This window comes from Glycine soja, chromosome 10, assembly GCF_004193775.1.
Source record: "Glycine soja cultivar W05 chromosome 10, ASM419377v2, whole genome shotgun sequence".
Classification (NCBI taxonomy): domain Eukaryota; kingdom Viridiplantae; phylum Streptophyta; class Magnoliopsida; order Fabales; family Fabaceae; genus Glycine; species Glycine soja.
In genome coordinates, this window is record NC_041011.1 from 39,498,363 (window position 1) to 39,523,543 (window position 25,181).

General features: G+C 33.6%; 3 protein-coding genes across 3 annotated transcripts; 1 reads left to right on the plus strand and 2 right to left on the minus strand.

Moving 5' to 3' along the window:
• Nucleotides 1-4,965: 4,965 nt before the first annotated feature.
• On the minus strand, nt 4,966-5,926 carry LOC114371743. The gene is made up of 3 exons (XM_028329092.1): nt 5,900-5,926; nt 5,223-5,819; nt 4,966-5,148 (listed from the first exon to the last, which is right to left on the minus strand). The coding sequence occupies exons 1-3, from the start codon at nt 5,924-5,926 to the stop codon at nt 4,966-4,968; spliced, it is 807 nt and encodes a 268-aa protein (XP_028184893.1).
• Nucleotides 5,927-16,122: 10,196 nt separating this feature from the next.
• Nucleotides 16,123-20,828, plus strand: LOC114371210 (probable receptor-like protein kinase At5g18500). Its single transcript, XM_028328656.1, has 8 exons — nt 16,123-16,607; nt 16,932-17,615; nt 17,730-17,834; nt 18,070-18,192; nt 18,285-18,455; nt 18,582-18,711; nt 20,013-20,225; nt 20,558-20,828. The coding sequence occupies exons 2-8, from the start codon at nt 16,951-16,953 to the stop codon at nt 20,669-20,671; spliced, it is 1,521 nt and encodes a 506-aa protein (XP_028184457.1). The 5' UTR covers nt 16,123-16,607; nt 16,932-16,950; the 3' UTR covers nt 20,672-20,828.
• Nucleotides 20,829-21,427: 599 nt separating this feature from the next.
• LOC114371211 (S-adenosylmethionine synthase 1-like) lies at nt 21,428-24,007 on the minus strand. The gene is made up of 2 exons (XM_028328658.1): nt 23,772-24,007; nt 21,428-22,832 (listed from the first exon to the last, which is right to left on the minus strand). The coding sequence occupies exon 2, from the start codon at nt 22,813-22,815 to the stop codon at nt 21,646-21,648; it is 1,170 nt and encodes a 389-aa protein (XP_028184459.1). The 5' UTR covers nt 22,816-22,832; nt 23,772-24,007; the 3' UTR covers nt 21,428-21,645.
• Between the last annotated feature and the right edge of the window lie 1,174 nt (nt 24,008-25,181).

The following is a 25,181-nucleotide window of genomic DNA, read 5'->3' on the forward strand; positions in this document are numbered from 1 at the left end:
AGGAGAGCAGATTGCAACCCTATCCATGATTTTTTTTTGTCAAATTCTTATGTATGAATATTATGTTTCAACCCATAAGACTTGGTTTGAATTATACTAGGTTTGATTTTCTCAAGAAAGGTCTTGAGTTTAGATTTTGTGAATAGAAAAATATGGTTAGAAAAACTAAAGATAATTAATTAGGTTTCTTGATGAATATTAATCATAAAAAATATTGGTGATATTATGCACCAATGTCACATTGACAAAAATATTATGTTTCAATAATTGTCACAACTAACTATCTAGACAAGGACATCAACACAAGGAGTGAAACTTTCCTGCACCTCCATGTGTTTGTGTTTGCTTCTTGTATCCATTGCATTACAAAAAACTCAATAGATAATGTAATTTTACATTGCAGATTGACCTTTCGTAATGTAATGAGGTGCAGGAAGCAAAATATAGAGACACGGGAAGCAACAATCCTATGCAAGTTAATGCCATAACACTTGGTATATAAATGGCCCAAAAATCTGAACTTGAATGTCCATAGAAGAGTGGGAGGATTTGCTAGGGACACCCAACAGCATTGCTGGTGCACCCAGCAAATTTCCAAAATGGCAAAAATGCCCTTCAGCCTTTTGCGAACTTTCTTCCGTTGACACTCGCGGAAGAAATGTTCCGCGAGCATCTGCGAAAGAACCTTCTTCCGCAGTTGACGGAAGAAGGTTCTTCCGTGGATGCCCGTGGAACATTTCTTCCGCGAGTGTCAATGGAAGAAGAACTGCGGAAGAACCATCTTCCGTAGAACTACGCGGAAGAACTTCTTCTGCCAGAGTCAACGGAAGAAGGTTCTTCCGTGAGTTACCACGAAAGAAGGTTCTTCCGTGGGCTAATTAGTTAAATTATTTTGTTAATTTTAAGATTATTTGGTATTAGTTAAATGATTTTTTCCTCTCACAAGTTGACCAATGGCCGATTCTTGTATGCACCGCATGATATGTATTGGTCACTTTTTTCCTCAAATTATTTACAGTAAAATTCATTTTGGACTCGTCGTTCTTCACAGTTACACACACTCTAGTCACGCACTTCTTCCTCTCTCCATTTCTCTAACTCTGACCATGCAATTGGCGTTGGTCTCATTGCATTCTCTGTAGAAATGACGAACAAGGCCAAAGGAAAAGACAAGGAGGTCGCCGGAAAAGGTTCTACCGGCAAGCCGCAAGGGCGCCTTCGACGATGACAAGACCGGTGGCGGCCAAAAGAGAAACAAGCGAGGTGTCCTTCCGTTATTTCTAACGACGAATTAAATGCCGTGCCAAGAAGGATGGACATGCCATATAAGGGCCAGAGTAGCAGGTCACGTGTCGTCCCTCAAGAGGAAATGTTGGCCCGAAACTAACTTTTTTGAGTTTTGGGCCTTCCGTTGCAGGCCTTGTTTGAATCAACCGGTGTCTTCTGTTATTTTTTTTGGATTCGTTGACGTGCAAACATGAGATAGGCCACCTTTGGAGAGTCTCATGGCTTTCCCAGATAATTTTTAAAAAACCCCGAACAGGGGTACTTAGGCAAGTTTACATGGCCCGAAACTAACTTTTTTGAGTTTTGGGCCATCCGTTGCAGGCCCTGTTTGAATGAACCGGTGTTTCCTGTTATTATTTTTGGATTCGTTGACGTGCAAACATGAGACATGCCACCTTTGGAGAGTCTCACGGCTATAATTTTAAAAAAAAAACCCGAACAGGAGTACTTAGGCAAGTTTACATGGCCCGAAACTAACTTTTTTGAGTTTTGGGCCTTCCGTTGCAGACCCTGTTTGAATGAACCGGTGTCTCCTATTATTTTTTTTGGATTCGTTGACGTGCAAACATGAGACAGGCCACCTTTGGAGAGTCTCACGGCTTTCCCAGATAATTTTAAAAAAATCCCGAACAAGGATACTTAGGCAAGTTTGCATGGCCCGAAACTAACTTTTTTGAGTTTTAGGCCTTCCGTTGCAGGCCCTGTTCGAATGAACCGGTGTCTCCTGTTATTTTTTTTGGATTCGTTGACATGCAAACATGAGGCAGGCCACCTTTGGAGAGTCTCACGGATTTCCCAGATAATTTAAAAAAAAAAAACCCGAACAGGGGTACTTAGGCAAGTTTACATGGCCCAAAACCAACCTTTTTTCTCAAACGACAATGACTGATGTGACCCGACAATGAACGATGTGACAGGAGGTTGCTTTAGTTTTACGCTTCACAATGTAAAATAGTCACGGGTCTGGTAAAAGGGAAGCCATGTGCCTGGCTGGGCCATTTATATAAATGATAGATGGGGATGTCCATGGTACTCAACAGCAACTAGTATTCAGAGTTTGTCAAATTAATTTTCAATAAACAATGACATTCTTAGGAGAGACTTCGTCCTAGACGATCGTGAACTCGAGGTTGACATTCATTTTTCGAAATGGAACCGTCATTCACAACGAGTGTGGGGTTTATTTTCAAAGTTCTGGTCCAGTGCCCATGCGAGTACCAAACCTATGCGATTTTTCAACTCTCAAAAGCAGAATACACAATAGTCTTCGGCTAAACAACAATGAAGTTGTGGATGAAATTCATTACCGGCGACCAGTGGAAGATACAGGTAACAACATTTACTTTGAAAGTATGTAATTGAAAAATGACATGGATGTGAACACCATGTTAATGTATAATGATCAATTTTCATTTGTTGGATCGATTGAGTTGTTATGTACCGTTGGTAGAACAACAGATGCAATTTTAAACTTACTTGAACGCCCCAGCATCCCTACACATGATGCGGTTCTGTATTACAACAGAAGGTGGAACATGCCACGCCAAAACAACTTTGTGGGTTACGCGTTCACCGGAATAAATCCAAAAAAAAATTGATATTCCAAAAAGATGTAGCATAGATCAACTGAAGGATTTGATCAAGCAAGTAGCACCTAAAGGAAATCCTCCTCATGGGATTCACAAATCCCAAGTTGTAAGGCGTTTGCTTTATCGATAACCTAGTCATTTGGAGTATTCTGAGAAAGTTTTAGAATTTAAAATTGTTGAGCTGAAATGTGACGACGATGTGCTGAAGGTGCTGGTAGAGTCTAATTATTGAAAACAATTTGTGCCAATAGAAATTTTGGTTTTCTTTAGTAAAGTGGTTATGGAAAATGAGGACGATGTGGTTACGTCCTTGCGTGATTGAATGCTAGTTAAATGTTAGGCTGTTTCGTGCAAATTAAATTTGTGTCCATGATGTTCTAGTCGATGTAATATGTCTTAGTGTGTCAATTTGTTATGTTTGTGATTCGTTTGTAATGTGTAGTATGTATGAAAAAGGAATAAAAATTTTATTATCAACTTTTACCAAAAAAATTTATAAGTAATAAATGTTTGTGACCCGTTCGTGCAAATTAAAATTTATAACTTATTTTGTCCAATCAATTACATTTAATTAAAATTTGTAACTTATTTGTTTCAATCAATTTAAATTTGTAACATATTTGTTTCAATCAATTAAAATTTGTAAATTATTTGTTTCAAAGACTAACTTATTTTTTTAAAAATTTCTAGCTTCTTTTTTAAAATTTCTAACTCATTTTTTTAAAAATTTCTAACTTATTTTTTTAAATGACTAACTTATTTTTTAAAAAATTTATGGCTTATTTTTTTAAATGTCTAACTTATTTTTTTAAATTTCTAACTTATTTTTTTGAAATTTGTAACTTGTTTTTGATTAAATTATATAATAATTTTAAGTAAAAATTAAAATTTGTAACTTATTTGTTTCAATGACTAACTTATTTTTTTAAAGTTTCTAGCTTAGTTTTTTTTTTAAAATTTCTAACTCATTTTTTTTTAAAATTTCTAACTTATTTTTTAAAATTTCTAAATTATTTTTTAAATGTCGAACTTATTTTTTTAAATTTCTAACTTATTTTTTTGAAATTTGTAACTTGTTTTTGATTAAATTATATAATAATTTCAAGTAAAAATTAAAATTTTTAACTTATTTGTTTCAATGACTAACTTATTTTTTTTAAAGTTTCTAGCTTTTTTTTTTAATTTCTAACTCATTTTTTTAAAAATTTCTAACTTATTTTTTTAAAATTTCTAACTTATTTTTTTAAAATTTATAACTTATTTTTTTAAATGTCTAACTTATTTTTCTAAATTTCTAACTTATATTTTTGAAATTTCTAACTTATTTTGTCCAATTAATTACATTCAATTAAAATTTCTAAGTTATTTGTTTCAGTCAATTAAAATTTGGAACTTATTTGTTTCAATCAATTAAAATTTGTAAGTTATTTGTTTCAATAAATTTCTAACTTATTATTTTAAATTTCTAATTTATTTATTTTAAATTTGTAACTTCTTTATTTGAAATTTCTAACTTATTGTTGTTTAAATTATATAATAATTTTGAGTATAACTTAAAATTTCTAACTTATTTTGTCCAATTAATTACATTCAATTAAAATTTCTATGTTATTTGTTTCAATCAATTAAAATTTGGAACTTATTTGTTTCAATCAATTAAAATTTGTAAGTAATTTGTTTCAATCAATTTCTAACTTATTATTTTAAATTTCTAACTTATTTATTTTAAATTTGTAACTTCTTTATTTGAAATTTCTAACTTATTGTTGTTTAAATTATATAATAATTTTCAGTATAACTTAAAATTTCTAACTTATTTTGTCCAATTAATTACATTCTAAAATTTCTAAGTTATTTGTTTCAATCAATTAAAATTTGTAACTTATTTTTTTAAAATTTCTAACTTATTTTTTAATATGTTCATAAAGAAATAGAGACATTATATTTAAGTAAAAACATACATAAAGACATAATTTAAGTAAAAACATAATTTAAATACATAAAGAAATATAGACATTATCTAAGTCAATGTGTTTTAACAAATACTAAAATTTAAATACATAAACAAATACAATAAAAAAGATAAATCTTAATCTATGCGGGGTCTCTGTCGCGGCTTAAGACTGTCATCTGGGTCGTCATCTCTAGCTATCCTCATGCAAAGATCCATGATATCATATAAGTCAGTCCCTGCAGTCACCATCCTGAGGTTGATGACGCGCTCCAAATGCTCAGCAATCCTTCCCATCCTGACACATGCTGTGCAATCAACCTGTCTCAGTGAAAATAACAAGTGAGCATGAATTTTTAAAAAATAATAAAGTTAAGAAAAAGTACACAGTTTACCACAAAATGCGCAGGGGGATCTGACGTGACTGGAACCTGGGCGACAGGTGGCTCCACGAAGTCATCATCATGAGTGGGAAGAGGAGGCGCAGGTTTGGGCTCAGCAGTGTCCTCCGTCGACGTCACAAAGGGGTGTGAAATCTGAAAAAACCACTCCATGTAGTTTGGGGCCACCTGCCCAGGAACTACACAGAGCTCCCCTGTAGGCACTACATGATCTAAAAACTGTACCCACCGGTCGTCTATATCAGTATCTGTCAATGAATCACGAACCGGTGGCGGAGGAACTGTCTGAATGTACCCCATCTGCCGAACCACCCTCTCTGGTCGAAGGTAGACGATGATCAGACCCCATCTGACTTGCCCCATGTACGAGGAGATCAAGTCATAGTCCCGAACTCCCCGATGCTCAGCATATGGCATGCAACAGACGTCAGTGACTGTCAGGGCATCAATACGTGCTCTGTAAGGGGCTCCCTTAATGCCGGTCATCTGGGCCTTACCCGTAAGCCATCTACAGGCACGTGGGCTAGCCTCAGCATAACCATCGTCAACAACAAACCTGTGGACTGATGGAAACTGCTCGTAAATCCAACACTGCAAACAGAAAGTCAACATCAGCAATCAAACATGGATTGAATTTTACTTTAATTTAAATTACAAGCAGCGATAGTCACCTGAAGTAGTGAAATGTAACCAGCCATCTGCCGTGTAGGGGCCTGCGACGCCTCGTTAAGCTGATCGTACAAGTGTACCAAAGTGGTCGCTCCCCAAGAGAATGTCCCTGCCTATGCCAGGTCTCTGAATGCCTGCAGGTGCACAACATGGACATGGGTTGCACTCTTGTTAGCAAAAAGAGTGCAACCAACCAAATGAAGTAGGTACGCCCGAGCTGCAGCAACCCACTGCCTGGCCCGACACCTACTCTGGTACATGTCCCGAAGCCAGGACAACCGAACATGAGGCCCACCTGCCTGGCGTGTCTCAACTGTAGCCTCGTCTGGGGTGACCTCAAGTAGCTCCGTCAATAGCGCAACTGCGTCAGATGTAGCCAGTGGCCCGAATGAATGCAGCGCGCCAGTAATCGGGATATGCAGGAGCGACGAAACGTCGTCTAGAGTGATCGTCACCTCCCCTACTGGGAGGTGGAAGCTGCTCGTCTCCCTATGCCACCTCTCAACAAAGGCGAATATGAGTCCAGGATCAGTGGTGATCACAGAACACCTGATCAATGGATCCAATCCGATGGCCGCAATCATACCTTCGATCTCAGCAGCCGGTCTCCCAAATTTATCTACTTTCCTACCATGGGAGACCAACTTGAGATCGGGTCGCTCCTAAATTGAATAACAATTTATAAATTTATGTATTTCAAAATAAAAGAAACTACTTTCTAATTACTAGAATAAAATATGTACGTACTTGTCCACGCCATATGCTGTGTGCCACATGATTAGCAAATCCTATCAAAACAGATGGATCGCGTAGCCCACCGGGGAACCCTCATCATCAACAGCTGTCTCATCACTAGCCACTCGATCAGACTCAGCACCATTGGCGGCTCCTGTCCTCTCTGGGCTACCATCAGACGCATTAGGCACATCCTCAGCCAACTGAGGAACATCCTCAGCTATCTGGGTAACCCGTTGCCTACGTGCTGAGGCAGTGGGCCTACGACGGCGAGGAACATCCTCAGCCACATCCTGACTAAGGTCTCTGCCTCTACCTGTGCCTACCGCATGACGTAGACCTCGTGTTCTAACCATGATCTGAAATCATGAAGAACACTCAAATAATTTGTGTAACAAAGCTTTGGAATTCTAACTAATCCACATAATTTATCCAAACCCACAAATTATATATTTAGTTCAACATAATTTATCCAAATAATTGACATACAAATGCATATATAACAAATGCATATATAAATCACACCAAATATAATTCAATTAATTAGTAGAACTCAAATCCTGTCATTGTGATTCTCTCAAGACACAATTCTAGTTATTAAACCAGAAGGTTTATTTTTCTTTCCTTTATACATTGCTATTACAATTAATTACTGTGGTATAAATTCCTTTAATTCATCTCTAAGTTCAAGTTAAATCAAAGAAATTATATGAACTGTCTAACTTAACATCATCACACGAATTTCATTAACTAAGCAATTTCTCACAGTGCAAATGGTTCTGACAAGCCTTGAACAGTGGTAACCCTGTGTCTCTTGAATAGGAGAGCCACTGCTATTCAAGTAGGCATGATGACGGGGTTTTTCCATCCCCGCCCTGAAACTCAAATTACTTAGGAGTGGATTTTTTGAATTACATTTATGTGGAGTGAAACACTTTGATTGATTGTGAATTGAGAATTTATAAAAATAGAGAGTATGGTCAAATATTCAAAAAGGGCACAAGGCTTGCGGATCCATGTGGGTGCTTGGATTTGTAATCACCAACTGCACATGAATCTTAGTTACAATGAAAGTGAACCATTACAATATTCTAGTTCATATGGTAAGGTATGGAGAAAAGAGTAAGCACCCGAACAAAGCATTTATTCTTACTAGGAAGGGCTAGATACATAGCTCACATGTGTCATTTAATTTGTCTTAGTTGTCTATTATTCTTTCAATTAGAGCTTTTCATCCTTGTCAAGGAAGGGATTCAATGGTCAGAAATAGACAGCTAAGCTTTATCACCAAATAAGGATATTTGGTTTGTATTGAGTATTAGTAATACTAATTACCCATATTATTCTAGCCTTATTTTTATTTTTTAAATTTTAATTAAGCTAATTATGTCAATGTATATGCTTTGTAAAGAAATTCCTACTAAACTTTTTCATACCATTTAGAGTGCATTTGGTTTGGAATGGCTTGGATTTGTAACGAATACAAATACATGTAACTAATACAAATGTGGGTGCTTGGATTTGTAATCACCAAGTGCATAATTTTGTATTCAAAATTCTCAACACATCATTTTGTATTCAAAATTCTTAATACATCAAATTAGAGGAATCAAGGTGCTCCATCATTTCGTGTTCAATTTGTTAACTAGCTATTTATGTTGTATTTTACAATATTATCTTCTACTAACACATGATGCTACTAGCTAGACTCGTCTCATGCTCGATCTTTGTCCCGTAACAGGCATAGCACAACATGTTCTTTTAAATTGTAGCTGAGGTTCCTCACCATAGTGTCATATTTCCTGTGAAAAGGAATTGGATAACCAATTTAATTTTGCTCTTTCATGTTGTGTTCCACATAACAATTCAATTTATGCAGTGTATACAGTCATTTACACATCCTAACCAAATGACAACAAATAACAGTTCAATTTAGACATCCTAATGCATAAGTCAATCACAGCAAATAACAATTCAATTTAGACATCCCAATAGCAACTAAAAAACACAAAATTAGGGAGTTTGTGTAACTTAAATACCATATACACTCTGTAACACCTAATAAATAAAAAAAACTAACTAATAATATCAATAAATTGCTGGTTCAGACATAATTTTCAAGAAAAATAACCAATATACAACAAAATGCATCCTGCGGAAGAAGTTTGGCAGGTTATTCCACGAGCAGAAAATGCACTCTGCGGAAGAAGGTGTTCTTCCGCGAGTGTGAAAGGACGAAAATGGAGCCAGCGGAAGAAGGTGTTCTTCCGCAGGCTCCTGCGGAAGAAACTAAAAAGGTTCTTCCGCGAATGCCAGCGGAAGAAGGTCAAGAAGGTTCTTCCGCTGGATCAAGCGGAAGAACCTTCTTGACATTCTTCCGCTGACACTCGCGGAAGAACCTTTCACCTTTCTTCCGCAGGAGCTCGCGGAAGAACACCTTCTTTCGCTGACTCCATTTTTGTCCCCTAACACACGCGCGGAAGAAGCTTCTTCTCGCAGAAGAACTTCGTCTTCAACCTCCAGCACCAAACAACAACAATGTCATCTATCCTAAGGCCATTAACGCGATTCTAACAGATATCCAAAGCCAATGGAGTTAGAACACTAACCTCGATGGCGGAAGAAATGCTCACAGAAAGCCAATGAAGAAGACAAAGGGAGGGAACCAAAATGGAGAACCAAAGCTTGTGCCGGCCAACGAGAAGACTGTTGGGAAGAAGACCAACAAAGAACACGAACTGCGGGAGGGAGAAGACTGCTGGGAAGAACAACAATGAAGAAGAAGGAGCGCGGAAGGGAGGGAGAAGACTGTTGGGTGCACAGAAGAAGAAGGAGCGCGGAAGAAGAAACGTTTTTTTTAAAAAATTTATTAACTTTTGATTTTTAAACGAAGGGAATTTTTGGAAGTTCATTGAATTGCTGGGTGCACCTAGCAACACCCAAGAGTGGGTATTAAAATGTTAGTCCATATAATGATCAACAGACCTTTAAATGTGAATAATAATAGAATGCGAATATAGCCTTTAAATGTGAATAATAATAGAATGCGAATATAGCTTTTTGATGATGGTTCATACATTAATATCCTGGTTACGCTAAGTTTTTCCAAGATGATTGGTATAAACTATAAAGAGGATGATGGAGTATTCTTCTATAAAAAAAAGGACGAGGGAGTATTTTCTAACACATTCTTTTTCAAAGTTAAAACATATTAAAAAAAGATAAATATGATTTTTATTACTCTAAAATTTCTGAATTCGGTTTTAATCTCTTTAAATTGTTTTAGCTAGTTTTAGTCTCTCTAATTTTAAAATAAATCACTTTGATCTTCAAGGTAACATTTAATAATTTAATAATCCTTATAAAACACTATCTAACTTTGAGGAATTAATCCATTAAAAAAACTTTGAGGAGTTAAGAGCAAATACTTTTAGATTTTGAGATACTAAAACAATTATTTTCTTTCCCGTGAATTTCTTAAATAACTAATATTCTTAATTCAATTAATTTTCATCTCAAAATATTTTAAATAAAAATAATCATGCATATTAGCTTTCATAATTTTAAAAGTATAGCCATTCACGGTTCACCAAAAATTTTGCCACTATTAAGGCCAACAAGTGTTGATGACTTGAGCGTCTAATGATTAGAGTTTCTGTTGTGAAGTATGGAATGCGGGTGGCAGGTTTATCCCGGCACATGACAATTGACGTCGATGGATCATTAATTATTTATTGACATAACTATGACCCATTGACCCCCTACCATATTTAGGTCATTTGTATAAGGCTGCTTTAATCCCCAAAACATTTGCTTAATATAAAGCAAATAAATTTGGTTTTGTTTTCTTGTAGAATAATTTTTGCAGTTTTTTGGTTTATGATTTTGGAATGAATTTGCTTAGTCTGGTCTAAATTTGCTAATAAACGGCCAAAATAGGGTGGTATCATATCAATCCAACCCATGCAATTTTGTAAGTGGAAATATTTAGATCATTCAAGTCGCATCGTTTTTGGCGTAGAGGACTCGAGATTTGATTATTCACAAGATAAAGTGTAGAATTAATACAGGTCAATTTACACAAAAATTAAATATAATCAATTGAGTAGTTTGTATTAGTTATCGACAACGATACTAGGGAAAGCGATGTGCAACTAACGTTCGAAAGCAAAAGCTATTAGGATCTCCTTAATTCATATGATTTCTTGTTTTCTGATGCGAACTTAGTTAGGATCTTAAGTTTTCAGAAATATGTTTCCATTGAGATTTAGTCATATTTAAAGTTTTTTCATCTCTTCTGAAGAATGTATTTTATGAAGATTAAACTTATATTTTTTCATAAACTTAATGTATGTTGTTAATTGAATTATATTTATTAGACACCTTAATTTATATGGTAAGATATATTATTGTTGCTCATGATTAGTTGATTTAATAATTTGCATGAGTTGTTGGTCATTGTATATTTCAATTAAAGTTTGTTAGGGTTTCTACTGCAATATAATTTTTAAATTACTATCTAGGTTATTGGCCATTATATTTTTTTCATAATTTTGTTTATATTAAATAGTTGAATTTTAAATATATAACGAGGATGTGATTTTTAAACGTGCATATAAGGAAGGTTTCATTAAAAAAGAGAAAATTTAGTTCAATTTCAATGTTTTCTATATCTCAAAAAATTAAATATTTATTTAGTGTGGGAATATCTTTGATTTAACCTAAAATAATATTTCACAGCTTTTTTAATTAGTTGTTATTTTTTGTTAGTTATAACAATTATAATGACATTTGAATCTAAAATTTCATGTAAACTAACCAAATATTTTATTGATAGATGTATTTAATTCTCTACCAAAAAAATAATAGATACATTTTATTGAATTCATTTTTCAATTTTCTTGCACAGTTGCGCGGTTGTTTCTAGTTATACTCCCCAAAAAATGTACAGTTTCACTTCTCTATCAATTTTTTTTGTTACTTATGTTCATTGACTTCATCTCTCTTAAAAGAATAATCCTATATCTTTTTATAAAATATTTTTTATTGAAAGTATTTTTTTTTTAGGGGATGATTGAAAGTATTAAATATATAGAAAATATTACTAACTCTTAACCTTATTTGGCGTATTTATATATTTCATCTATGTTGAATTCATTTAAACCTGCATAGTACTTGGTTTGCACCAATACATCAAATACCAGGCCCATTGATTTTATTTAACTAACATTAATTAATGTATTTGTAAAACATTTTAAAATAATCATTTAACTTAAAAGCACCAACTAGTTAAATATTCGGAGGAAATTTTTTTCCGATTATAGTAATTCAAACCAGCTCTGTTGTGCAAAAAAATAAAGTATTGTATGAGAATACATGCAATTTAGATTAAAAAAAACATTGTAATTTTAATTAAAAGCAGTGCCCTCCCCTCGTGTTGAATAGAATTTATGGGGATCTAATTACATCAAATCACTAAGCTTCACGAAATTGATTGAATATTAACCCTAGAAGATAGGCCTCACGAGCTCAATTTATAATGGCCATTTCATCACCGTTACAAAGGCATGCATTTGAAAACAAAGGATGTGTACTCACGTCCAAAAATGTGGGTCCAGAGAACATTATATATGGAACTGATATGATATGTAGGAGATGAGATCGACCAATAATTCCAAAATGCCAGCAAGCACTTATTTTTCTCCTGCTCATGTATCTCATTTACGAGAATACCATATAATCATACTTTATTGTAAAATACTCTAGTCTCACATTAATTGTCTCAATTCTTGAAGTGTAACTTATATATCTGTTTTCCAATTTCACTTAATGTCAATTAATTTTAAGATGAAATCTAATATATTTTTCCTTTATTTTGTATTTTTATTTCCATTTGTTGAAAATGATTGTAGCTCTTGGTTTGTCAAATATTGCATTGTTAGGGAAGTGTTATTATCATAGAGTATTTTTTATACTCTTTTTCACGTAATTTTCGCTCCAAATGCAACTAATTATTAAAAGTTTGGCATTATTGAATTGAAAAGAATGGCATAATCACGAGAATGACTTGTGAAAGAGACGAGCTTTGAGGGAAAGGATAAGTAGTGGCCTGTGTGTGAGTGAATTAATGACCAACTAATTTACGCAAGGAAGTATTGAATTCTTTACGATCCTTTTGTATCTACTAATATGGATCGATATTGATATTGATTATCCAAATTAACAAATGTAACATTAATTTCATATTTTATGGAACTGAAACAATGTCTCAACAAATTTCAGAAGGATTTGGCGAGGATTGATTAGGTACCGGAAATTGTCACATTTTGTTCTTATTTCTCCATCCCGCTCAACAATTTCGATATTGAAATATAAAAAAAAAAACATTATATCTGTCTTTTTTTAATCTTTTTTATATTTGAATAAATTGTATTTGTATTTAAAAAATATATTTCAAAATAAAAAATATTTTATTATGTATTTTTATTGTCTTAAAAACATTTCCCTTCCATAACAACAGGGCTAGACCTGATAATATATTGAACTGTAATTTTTTAAAATAGTCAAATAAAATAGTAACAATTACTCTTACCAAAAAAATAAAATACAAACTATTTTAACAGCACTTGGGATTCTAACTAGTAAATTATCGTGGGTTAGGCATCTGAAAATCTTTTGGTTTCGGAGTGTTACCGCAATTATGACTCCATGAGTAGTTATGCTCTTCCAACCAATATTAATTAGCATTAAATTAACGGAGTAATTACTTTATTAAAAGGGAGAAAAGCAACAAGAAGAATTACAGTATAATGAAAGAAAGAAAAGATAAAACTGACGACTTTAGTTAATATAATAAGTTAAAAATAACTTATGGTTACTAAACTTTTTTCAAACTTAATATAATTTATCAAAGTAATTTTTTCTTAACTTATTTTAATAATTTTTAGTCAAATTTATGATTTTATTCATCATGTAATAAATTTTTATTAAATAAATAAATATTCAATTATGTTATTAGTTATATAACCAAGTGCACTTTAAGTTTGATTTTTTTTAAAAAAAAGTGCACTTTAAGTTCATATTCAATCAGACAAGGCAATGTAAGAATATTGGTGGTAAAATTTGTGTCACGACCAAAGTTTTGAATGGGGTAATCAAGATGAGTTTTGCAAACCAGTCTTATTAGGATATTGGTTAGAGAATTAAAAATTTATTTATTAATTAAAGTGTAAAAAAATCATCAAAAATATAATTTTTTTATTTCTTAATAAAAAAAATTCTTTAGAACATTCATTAACATTTTTTAATCAAAAAATTAATTAAATTCTTCATATAAACTGGACCATAATGACATGCACTCATTTCATATATTGTTTTATAAAATTACGCGTACAAATGTACAATTATTACATACTTAACTCATTTTTAATTAAGTTTCTAAAGGGATAGATTTTTTTTTTACCGGAGAGATAGCTGTTAAAATTAATTAAATTAAATTATTTTTTATCCTTTATAAGTCTAACATATTTTTCTTAAAATTAATATTGTTATTGGTTTTTCCATAAATCAATAGATTTAAACCTTCTCTAAAAAATATTTAAACCTCTAAATATATATAATACTGAGATTGAGATGTTATACTAAAAATGCGATTAATAATAATAATAATAATAATTACATAACTTTAATGCATTTTGATCTAACTTATTTAATAATTAAGCTTAGATCAAAACAGATATATGCTGAGTCAATTTATAAGTTTTTTTAATAAGTTGTTTGATTTATTATTATACCTAATCATAATCATAATTATAAGAATCATATAAAATACGCGATAAAGATATTCATAAATAAAAATCAATCCAATAATTAATTAAGGATAAAATTCATATTCTTATATTATTTTTATATGAAATTTTAAATAAATGTATGATTGATTTTTAAAGTAAATTGATCCCGTGAAATTATATTAAATATTTTTAAAAAAAACTTTATGTGACATATACTTGTAATATTTAATTATTTAAATAAAATTTACCCACATGAAGTTGTGTTAAATATAAGATTGACTTTTAAAGTTAATTGATCCACATGAGGTTATATTAAATATTTTTAAAAAAAAAATTATTATCTCTAATTACAAGTATCTGTCACATAAATTTAAATTTTATGTAAAAGATACTTATAATCTCTAATTATTAAATATTTAGAAGAAAAAAATTATTTCACAGATTTTTAAAGTAAATTGACCCACATGAAATTGCATTAAATTTTGAAAGGCCTGTTTGATTTAAATAAAACTACATTATATCACAGATATTGTAATCTCTAATTAAGAAAATTTGTATAATGAAGCATTTTACAAAAATATGAATTTATAGATTTATGTATATAGAATAATATTATAATCATAAAAATATAGAATAATGTTTTCTTGAAGAGATTAATTTTTTTTAGTAAATCTTAATATTTTTAAGAGATTTTTTTTACTGTGCCTAAAAGTCCCCTAAATTCATCAAAATAAAAAACAAAGGAATAAATATATTACACAAATTCAACAATAATATTGTTAATAGTTTATAATATTATTTTTTACGGAAATAATTTATACTATTATAAAGGATTTACTTTAGTATCCAGTGTTTTATTCAATTTTTCAATTCTTTTAATGATTAAATAATCATAAAAATAAAATGATATATTATTAAATATTTAACAACTTTAAATAAGATAAACAAACATAATTGAAAATAAGAAGATAAATATTTTATTGTTGTTAGTTCTGAATGCTTCCATTTTATTATATTATATATTGTTATGATTATTTCACACTAAATTATTATTATTATTATTATTATTATTATTATTATAATATTGATATAAAGTATTTATTGGAGTAAGTAGTGACTAATTTTTATTGAAAATTATAAATACATAGTGTGAATATTTATTTTTTAATATAATTTATTTCTTGTGGTGACATGGTTTTTGGACAATTTCGTGTTAATATAATTATTAGAAAAAAATATAATAATAAGATAATAATCATTATAGGCCTAATAAGGAAGAATTTGGATGATTTATAGTTTATACCGGTCTTAATTCAAATTATTTATTTTTTGTCAAAAAAAATTATTTATTGTTTTCGTCCTATGTTAAAAAAAAGGCAAATGTTAATGAATTTGTTAAGGATACTATCCGGTATAAATTATTTTTAATGCAGGATTACATCAATAATGCTTATTATTATTATTTCACAGTAAATGGCCATTATTATGACGGTTTATTTTAAATTAAAAATGTCCATAAATGACATTTAAAGACAAGGTTTGTTAATATATAAAATATAATATAAATGATGCAACATTTATTTAGACAATAAAAATGTTTGAACAGTTGTCAAAGAGTAACGAGTATCTGTTACGCAGAAGAGTTGAAAGGAGAGGGAGAGTAAATAAACAGCTAAGCTAACTATGAAGTCAAATGAAAAAGTATGGAAGCGGTGAAATCAATTTCTGATATTTGTTAGTAGTAATGTTCATAACCGATTCGGAAAGAATATCCATTTCACAAGAGGACTAACTTTACAGATACATCACAATCACAATTGCATTGCATGCTTCTCTTCTCTTCACTTCTCTTTTACTGCACTGGAAATTTCGAATTGGATGTATTCTTTATTGCCTTGTAAAACATCTATTCCCTTCCACCCACACTCTTAACTCCACCCTTTCTTCTTATCATACTCCCATTCCCAACCCAACTTAGATTTACGCTCGCATTTCCCAAACCCACTAAGGATTTTCAACTTTCATCCATTTTTGACAACTGGGTTCTTAGTCTTCCATGTTCTTTCGGTTCCCTTCAGTCAAAGATCTAGCCTTTTTGGGTTTGGTGACCCTTTTTTGAGATGTGGCGATCTGGGATTTGTGCTGTTTAGTTGTTGTTGTTGTGAATCTCGCTTAGCATAGATAGGTAAATACTATGAAGTCTGTGCCTTTGATTTTAGGGTTCCTTTCATGTTGTCCTCTTTTTACTTCGTTTTGTATGTGTTGTGAATGCTTGGGTGCTGAAAGCCTGAAATGCTCATACTTTATGGTGTGTTGTTGAATATTCTATTTGTGCCTTTTGCTTCATAGTCTAGTTGTAACAGACTGTCTTCTGATGCTTGTTCATATTCCATAGTGTCAATTACACAATGAATAGTTGGACAATTTGAATGTTAATGTGATTTTATTTTTTTTTGTAATGCAGCTTATCTTTTTTTTTTTTCTTCTTTCTATTACATATATACTGTAGGCAACAAGGGTTCTACGAGATGGGTGCTGATCTTAAAGCTGAATTGTCCGGGAAAACTTTTGTTTTTGGTCTTAAGGTTTGGCAAATAATTGGAATTGCAGTTGGATTGTTTATTGTTGTCATCCTCTGTGTGCTCCCATTTTGCCTTAATTCAAGGAAGAAAACTAGAAGAGCCAGGAACAGGGTTCCTGCTACTCATATTCCTCCTGTCTCGAAGGAAATCACGGAAGTGCGGGTTGAGCAAGTGCCCGCGAATGGATTCGTTCCTCGCGAAGGAATACTTCTTACCATTCATGATAAGTCCAGTGACAAGGAATCAGACAAGGTTATGCTTCATTTAGGTGTTGGGAAGAAGAAGCATGGGGATAGTGGCAGTCATCACTCGGATTCGTTTCATTACTTGGATGGAGGTGGGTCACAATCAGGAGAAGAAATTAGCTCTGGCACGGTTGGAATTTACATGCCCTCTTCGTCACACCCTATAACAGCTCCTTCACCACTCTCAGGCCTTCCAGAATTCTCTCACTTGGGTTGGGGTCACTGGTTTACACTGAGGGATCTTGAACTTGCCACGAACCGTTTTTCAAAAGAAAATGTGATTGGTGAGGGTGGGTATGGAGTTGTTTACCGGGGACAGTTGATTAATGGGACTCCAGTGGCAGTTAAAAAGATACTCAATAACATGTGAGTTCCAGTATAATGCCTAAGGCTTTGAATTTGCTTTATTGTTTTGTTTTTATTTCTCTTACTTCTGCCAAACTTTGACTGGTTTTTATTTCCACCCCTCCTTTTCTGCAGTGGTCAAGCTGAGAAAGAATTTAGAGTGGAAGTTGAAGCTATTGGCCATGTCCGACATAAAAACTTGGTTCGACTTTTGGGTTACTGCATTGAGGGGACTCACAGGTATCCCCCTTGTCAATTACATTACAGTCTCAAGTCTCAACATGTATAATCTGAATAACTTTCTTAGAGGATTTGAATTATAATTGCCAGAATTATGAAAATCATAAAAATACCTTTATGAGTTGCATATTCATGAACCTACTACCTGGTGGTGAGGTCAGTTTCAAGTTCAACAGACAACAGTTTAAGTATGCTGCCTTAATTACATTTTCTCCTATGTGGGATAAATTTTCAGGATGTTGGTCTATGAGTATGTCAATAATGGAAACTTAGAGCAATGGCTTCATGGAGCTATGCGACATCATGGATATCTTACCTGGGAAGCACGTATCAAGATTCTCCTTGGCACAGCTAAGGGGTGAGTTGCTTTGTCTGTGCTCCTTCGGGCTTTTGTAGTCCTCATTCTTAGGGTTATCTTAGTGCTAATTTAAAGCAATATACTTGTTTCAGGCTTGCATATTTGCATGAAGCGATCGAGCCAAAGGTGGTACACCGAGATATCAAGTCAAGCAACATATTAATTGATGATGACTTCAATGCCAAGGTTTCTGATTTTGGCCTGGCCAAGTTACTGGGTTCTGGGAAGAGTCATGTTGCAACACGAGTTATGGGAACCTTTGGGTCCGTATTTTTGTGCTCTTCCCTATAGAGCTATGCTCTTTTTCTGCACTCAATATTGTTAAGAGGAACTTTGATGAGTTGGATCCTTACATTTATTCTTTCTTTCTTGCTCCATAAAATTGACAGATATGTGGCTCCTGAATATGCAAATACTGGTCTTCTAAATGAAAAAAGTGATGTTTATAGCTTTGGTGTTGTGCTATTGGAAGCAATAACTGGAAGAGATCCAGTTGACTATGGTCGTCCAGCACAGGAAGTGAGTAAACTTACTTATATGTTGGAAGAAAATCCATTTTGAAGAATGTGTTCTTGTTAACAATTCATTAAATTCACCGAATAATCATAAACCATTAGCTTTTGAGTATTCAACCAAAAACAAATTTAATGTGCTTGTCTTGAACATTGGTTGTTAATTGCAAGTTTTGCAACACATGATTCTTTTTTTTAGGCCTATTATCTTAACATATGATTTTAGACATGTAACATTACTACCTTATTGAAAAATGTTTGCAACCTACTCTTTTACTCATTTCTTAACAATATCTTTATTATTGGTCAAATTCTCATATATACCTCACCCAATAATAGATTGTCAAAGAGTATATTTCTAGCATTTTTCCTACCCTACTATAGCCAACTTAAGGATAAATTGTTCCAATTCCTAAATGCTTCCAGTTAGACACATTTAAAAATTGACCTATTTTCATCCACTCGGTTCTAAATTGTCCATATAATAATATAGCTTGTACTGTAAGAAAAGCATATCATGGGCCATTATGGTGAAAAATTCAGTGACTAGTTAAAATTTAAAACAGCTATAGGAGTTAATCATCACTTTGTAAGCTATCCCCTTGATCAATGAAAAATTCGAACATTCTCAAGAATGCCGCTAATGTTGTCTATTGCAACTATGGACCCATTCAGTCCTCTCTAGCAAACTTATTACCCTGCCCTTTATAACTCATTCTTAGCCTTGGAATGCTCTAAACATCATACTCAGTTGTCTAAAATTTAGAATATAAATTTGTTCTGTTCAGCTGTTCTCATTACTTGTTTCTCACTTGGAACTTGCAATCTTGGACCTAACTTTTGTAATATTGATGAATCAGTTCTTATTCATTCTTCTTTCTGTTTACATTTCTAGTAATTTTACAATCACAGTTGCTGCTGTACAGCTGTAGTATAGATTTCAACTATTATGCAGAATTTAGATGACTTGTTTATTTTGGGCTTCCATTTGTGAAATAGAGATTTAAAGTTAGTTAGGGATTTAATTAGGGGTTTTAGCAATATCATCTAGTGATTTATCGTTTGTTCAGATTGGGATCTCCTATCCCAGTTTTTTCTTGCTTAGTTATTACCTTTTTTTCAGTGATTTGTTTATGCAGAGGGAAGTGGATATCCCTCTTGAGGATCTTGTGCTTGATTTTTTTTTAAAATAATTCTGATATTCTGTGTTCTCCTCAGTTCTCAGTTGCTTACTTCTACATCACTGTTTGTTATGACAGCTTCTGATGATTTTTGACTAACATTTACAATGAACTACAATGCCCTCAGGTTAATATGGTTGATTGGCTGAAGACAATGGTTGGAAACAGGCGATCAGAAGAAGTGGTGGACCCAAACATTGAGGTGAAGCCATCTACCAGAGTTTTGAAAAGGACGCTCTTAACGGCTTTAAGATGTGTAGATCCAGATTCCGAGAAAAGACCCAAGATGGGCCAAGTTGTGCGTATACTTGAGTCAGAGGAGTACCCTTTAGCAAGAGAGGTTTGTTATACTTTGTTCTAATCTTTGTTTTCAAGCCATCTACCATAGCAGTACCCTTTAAAATGATCTTTTTTCAAAGCTTTTTGTTTATCAAAAGCCATTTATCTTAGGATGTTGATCAATAATCACTGAGCTCATTTCCTCTATCCATTTTCAGAGCATCTTTTCTAAAAAAATTATTGGTCTTTGTCTGTTCTGGGTTGGCCAGCATCCACCTTTCAGTTTCTTACTAGATCACAAATGGATACATATTCCCATACTTAAAGAGACGATTAGTTTTACTGGATCATTTTAGACTGACATTTGATTTATTTCATTGTCTGAATGCTCAGGACCGTAGGCACAGAAGAAATCGTGGGGTTAACTCAGAAATTGAATCCCATAAGGATAATTCTGACACAGATGGAAGTGACATTCAGGGCTCTAGATCAGAAAGCGGAAGGTAACAGCAGGCATGACCAAGAGAATGGGATTCTTTTCTAGGATCAGTGGGGTGTATAAAGTGAGTTTTTTTTTTTATCGTGTTAGATTCTTGGATTTGCCTACCCAAGATGGGCATGGCAGAGGCTCAGCAGGGGATAATATATATATATATATATATATATATATATATATATATATATATATATATATATATTTTATTTTTTTTTTATTTTTTTTTTGTGGTTTCTTTTCCTTTCTTTTGTTGTAGAAGGATAGGTATTTGTTTTAGAAGGATATATATTGTTTGTGTATGAAGGTGGGTGTTATTGATAAGAACCCAAAATATTTGGGGTATGTACAGAATCTAAAAGCTTTCCTAGATTTATTTGATAAATCTGTTGGCCTAGCCACTAGGGAAAAGTAAAATAATCAGTTTATGATCGTACCTTCTTAATACTTTTTATGCTTTAGATCATTCCGTTTCACACTGTTGTATTTAATTCCTTTTACAACAATCGTAAAAAAAAAAAAAAATCCCAATCCTCCATCATTTCAGTCCCTTTATTGAGTATTATATTATGAGTACACATCATGGATTTCAACCATGGTGCATGGTACTGCTATGTAAACAATTAAGCTAGTGGCCACATATGTGTGTATGCATTACTAATTGCAAATAACGTTTTAAACCAATAAAATGCAGGTCCAATTAGTTAATGAGGGGACTCAAGATTCTCTAAGACTCTCAGCAATTGAGAGGAAACATAATGGATAATGGATAGCGATCGTAACGGATATATCTCAAACATTAACTTCCAATAGTACATTGATGCTGCTATGCAGCTTCCTTTGTATGTTCATATACTCAACTCGACATATATATGTTTTATTTATTTATAAAGATACAAAAGCTAAGGCAAAATCATATCACGGATCTTAGGTATGAAAGCATATAAGATCAAACATAGTTTCTTGGCAATCAGCTTTATTCATGGCATTATTCCCACTTTAGAGGCTTGACCACCTCCCATGTGAAGTCTGGGTCATCTCTTCCAAAGTGGCCATAAGCAGCAGTCTTCAAGAACCTGCCACTTGCACCCCTCTTAAGGTCCAAGTTAATGGAAATTATCCCTGGCCTGAAATCAAATTTTTCCTTGACAAGCTTGAGAATGTCCTTGTCAGGAATCTTTCCAGTGCCAAAAGTGTCAACAAACACTGATAATGGCTCAGGAACACCAATTGCATATGATATCTGCACAATGCACCTTCTGGCAAGTCCATTGGCCACAATGCTCTTGGCAGCCTGTCTAGCAATGTAGGCTCCACTCCTGTCCACCTTGGTAGGGTCCTTCCCTGAGAAGGCCCCACCACCATGAGCTCCCCAACCACCATATGTGTCGACAATGATTTTGCGACCCGTGAGACCAGCATCGCCATGAGGACCACCAATCACAAAACGCCCAGATGGGTTGAGATGGAAAATTGTCTCCTCATCCAAGTACTTCTCAGGAATAACAGGCTTGATAACATGCTCTTTCAGGTCTGCTGCTATCTCATCATTGGTAACGGTTTCATCATGTTGAGTGGATATGAGAACAGTATGGACGCGCACCGGGACCATTGCACCATGATCATTAGCATACTCAACAGTGACTTGAGTTTTTCCATCAGGTCTTAACCAAGGACAGATCTCATTCTTGCGCACTTCAGTGAGCTGCATGCCAAGCTTGGTTGCAAGGACATGGCTGAGAGGCATAAGCTCAGGTGTTTCATCTGTGGCGTAGCCAAACATGTGACCCTGATCGCCAGCTCCTATGTCTTCTGGTCGCTTGGTGAGGTGGCCATGGACTCCTTGTGCTATGTCAGGACTTTGCTGCTCAAGGTACACCAATACCTTGCACTTGTCAGCATCAAGGCCAACATCACCAGACACAAATCCTATAGAACGGCACGTATCGCGCACAATCTTCTCATAGTCTATATTGGCTTTTGTGGTGATCTCTCCAAATACCATGACCAAGTTGGTCTTGGTGCATGTCTCACAGGCAACCTTGCTTTCAGGGTCTTGCTCCAGGCAGGCATCGAGCACTGCATCAGATATCTGATCACACAGCTTGTCGGGATGACCCTCGTTCACCGACTCAGAAGTGAACAGGAAGGTATCCATTCTCCTCAAGTCTCAAGCTACAAGAGGCAAACCAAGTGGTGGATTGAAGATATATGATTTAGATTGTTCATGCTGAAATGTCTGGTTGACTCAAATAAAACAAAGATAAAAATTGGGGACATCATGTTCAAGCTAGAATAATATGGACATTGAACAGCTTATGATACAACTTTGGAACATAATTCGCTGAGAATCATAGAGGGGACCGTATTTTTGTCATATGCTAACACGCAGAATAGAATCACACAACATGTATAAGTAAAAAAGTAAAGTTCCACTAGGAGAAGAATATTGAGAGTTGAGACAAATTGATTAGAAGAGAAAAGAAACTGATGTCACTGAACTTAAAATTAAGCATAAAGGGATTTTCAACAAAAGTAATACACTTAAAAGAGAAATGCTTGGCATTCAAGCAATCAAAAAGCTTACAAGTATCATCCGATAAGAGGCAAAAGATGTTGAGAACAAAAATATGATCAAGATATCATTCCAGAACACGCAAAAAAGCTGGAACGCAACAGTTTAACTGGCTGAAATTTTTCGCGTATGAAAAAAATTATTACAGACCTGTCAGTTTCAGTTGTAACTATAATTCAATATAATCGGAGACTAAATAACCATGCAGAAGTTTACCAGTTTGTTTAATTTCTTGCCAGAGAAACAAAACATAGGTATGCATGCCATAAACATAGTTTCATGCAGCTAAATAACAAAGGTCAAGGTGGATGTCTAATTCAAGTAAAACAGACTTTCAGTTCCAAAGCCAAAGAGATCAAGTTCAGCAAAAGAACCTAATGCATGCAAAGAAAATGAGATGACACATTTATACGAGTACTCTTTCATAACAAAGCATGAAATAAAACAACTTATTGCGGTTTCAGTTATCATTTATGCAAATAAAGTGGCAGAAAATTAATGAGGTGAGAACAGGAGTAGTGAGTAGTGACAACACAAACCTTGATTACAAGGTTTCAGAGGGTCTCCACTCTGAGCTGCTTTTCGGCTTTGCTAAATGCTTTGTGACTTGTGAGTCCTATGCAGAAGATTCAGGTTGGTATTTATAGACATGGGAAAATCAACTAGAAGGGAATAAAAACATAATAAGTTAAAAAACAATGGCAATTATATTTTGAATTATTTTACATATATTTTATGGAGAGAAAAAATTGATCTTGGGGGAAATATTTCATCTGTCCCTTGGCTTCTTGGGATTAGAAAGGTGATTTTAAAATTTAAAATTTTGTTTTCATAATGTTGTGCAGCCTACATATATAAACTAGCAAAGAAAGAAAAAAAAGCAAATGACATCATGCATAGACCATGTTTGGAAATTGAACAAGCACAAGCAGGCTATTTCCAAGCCACCGGCATGACATGATTTGGTGACTGTGTCAATGTCATCCTATTTAACCAAGAATTTCTTTTAGGATTATTCTTTATGTAGAGATTTTTTTTTCCTCCTTGATAACGGTTATCCATAGGTATATTTTTGTGATTAAGTCAATAAAAAATTGTAGGATTTTCTCACATTTATTGCTTTTTTTATGTGAATAATTATAATTTTAACATCATTCAATTTTTTATCAAGTAAGTGTTTAAACTGATGAATTTATAGTGTTTTGGTGTTACATTGACGGCAGAAATATAGAGTAAATCTTGAAAGAGAAGTTGAATATCTGAACACTCTTACTCAGCGCGTCATACATGCTCAGCGCTTAGCGGACATCACTCGCTTAGCGCAAAGAAGTCACGTGGAGAATCCCGATATGTGAAGGCCCACTTAGCACGAGTTGCATGCTAAGCACGTGACCTTCGACTCACTCGCTCAGCGTGGCATGCCACGCTTAGCGTGAGGTCGTGTAAAATTTACATACTTTGCGAGGAGGGAGGAAAGGAATAAGACACACATAATATCAACGAAATTAGAGCTTGAGCTTCCCATAGAGAGCAAAGGCTAGGATTAGTGCAGGAATAGGAGGAATCAATCATTAGGAGTCATTCCTTCCCATCTCAATTCTCCTTATCTTCCTATCAATCCCTTGTAATTGTAAAGTCTCTCATGACAATGAGAGGTTAAATTCTCCAATTGTTAGGAGCTTAACAACCAAAACTCTTAAATCTTTCCTATTATCTATTTAATGTTATTTTAATTTCCTTGTCTCTTTTTTGTGCTTAATTTTATTGATTGTGGTTTGATCACCCATATTCATGGTATGTTTTAGGATTTAGGTATTGAGAAATGTTTATCTCTTAAGAACTAGAAAAAGACATCTAAATGATTCATATCTAGGGATATAATGACATTGTTTAGCCTGTTTTATGCATATCTGTTTATAATGCAATTTAACTAGTTTATTCTCTTAAGG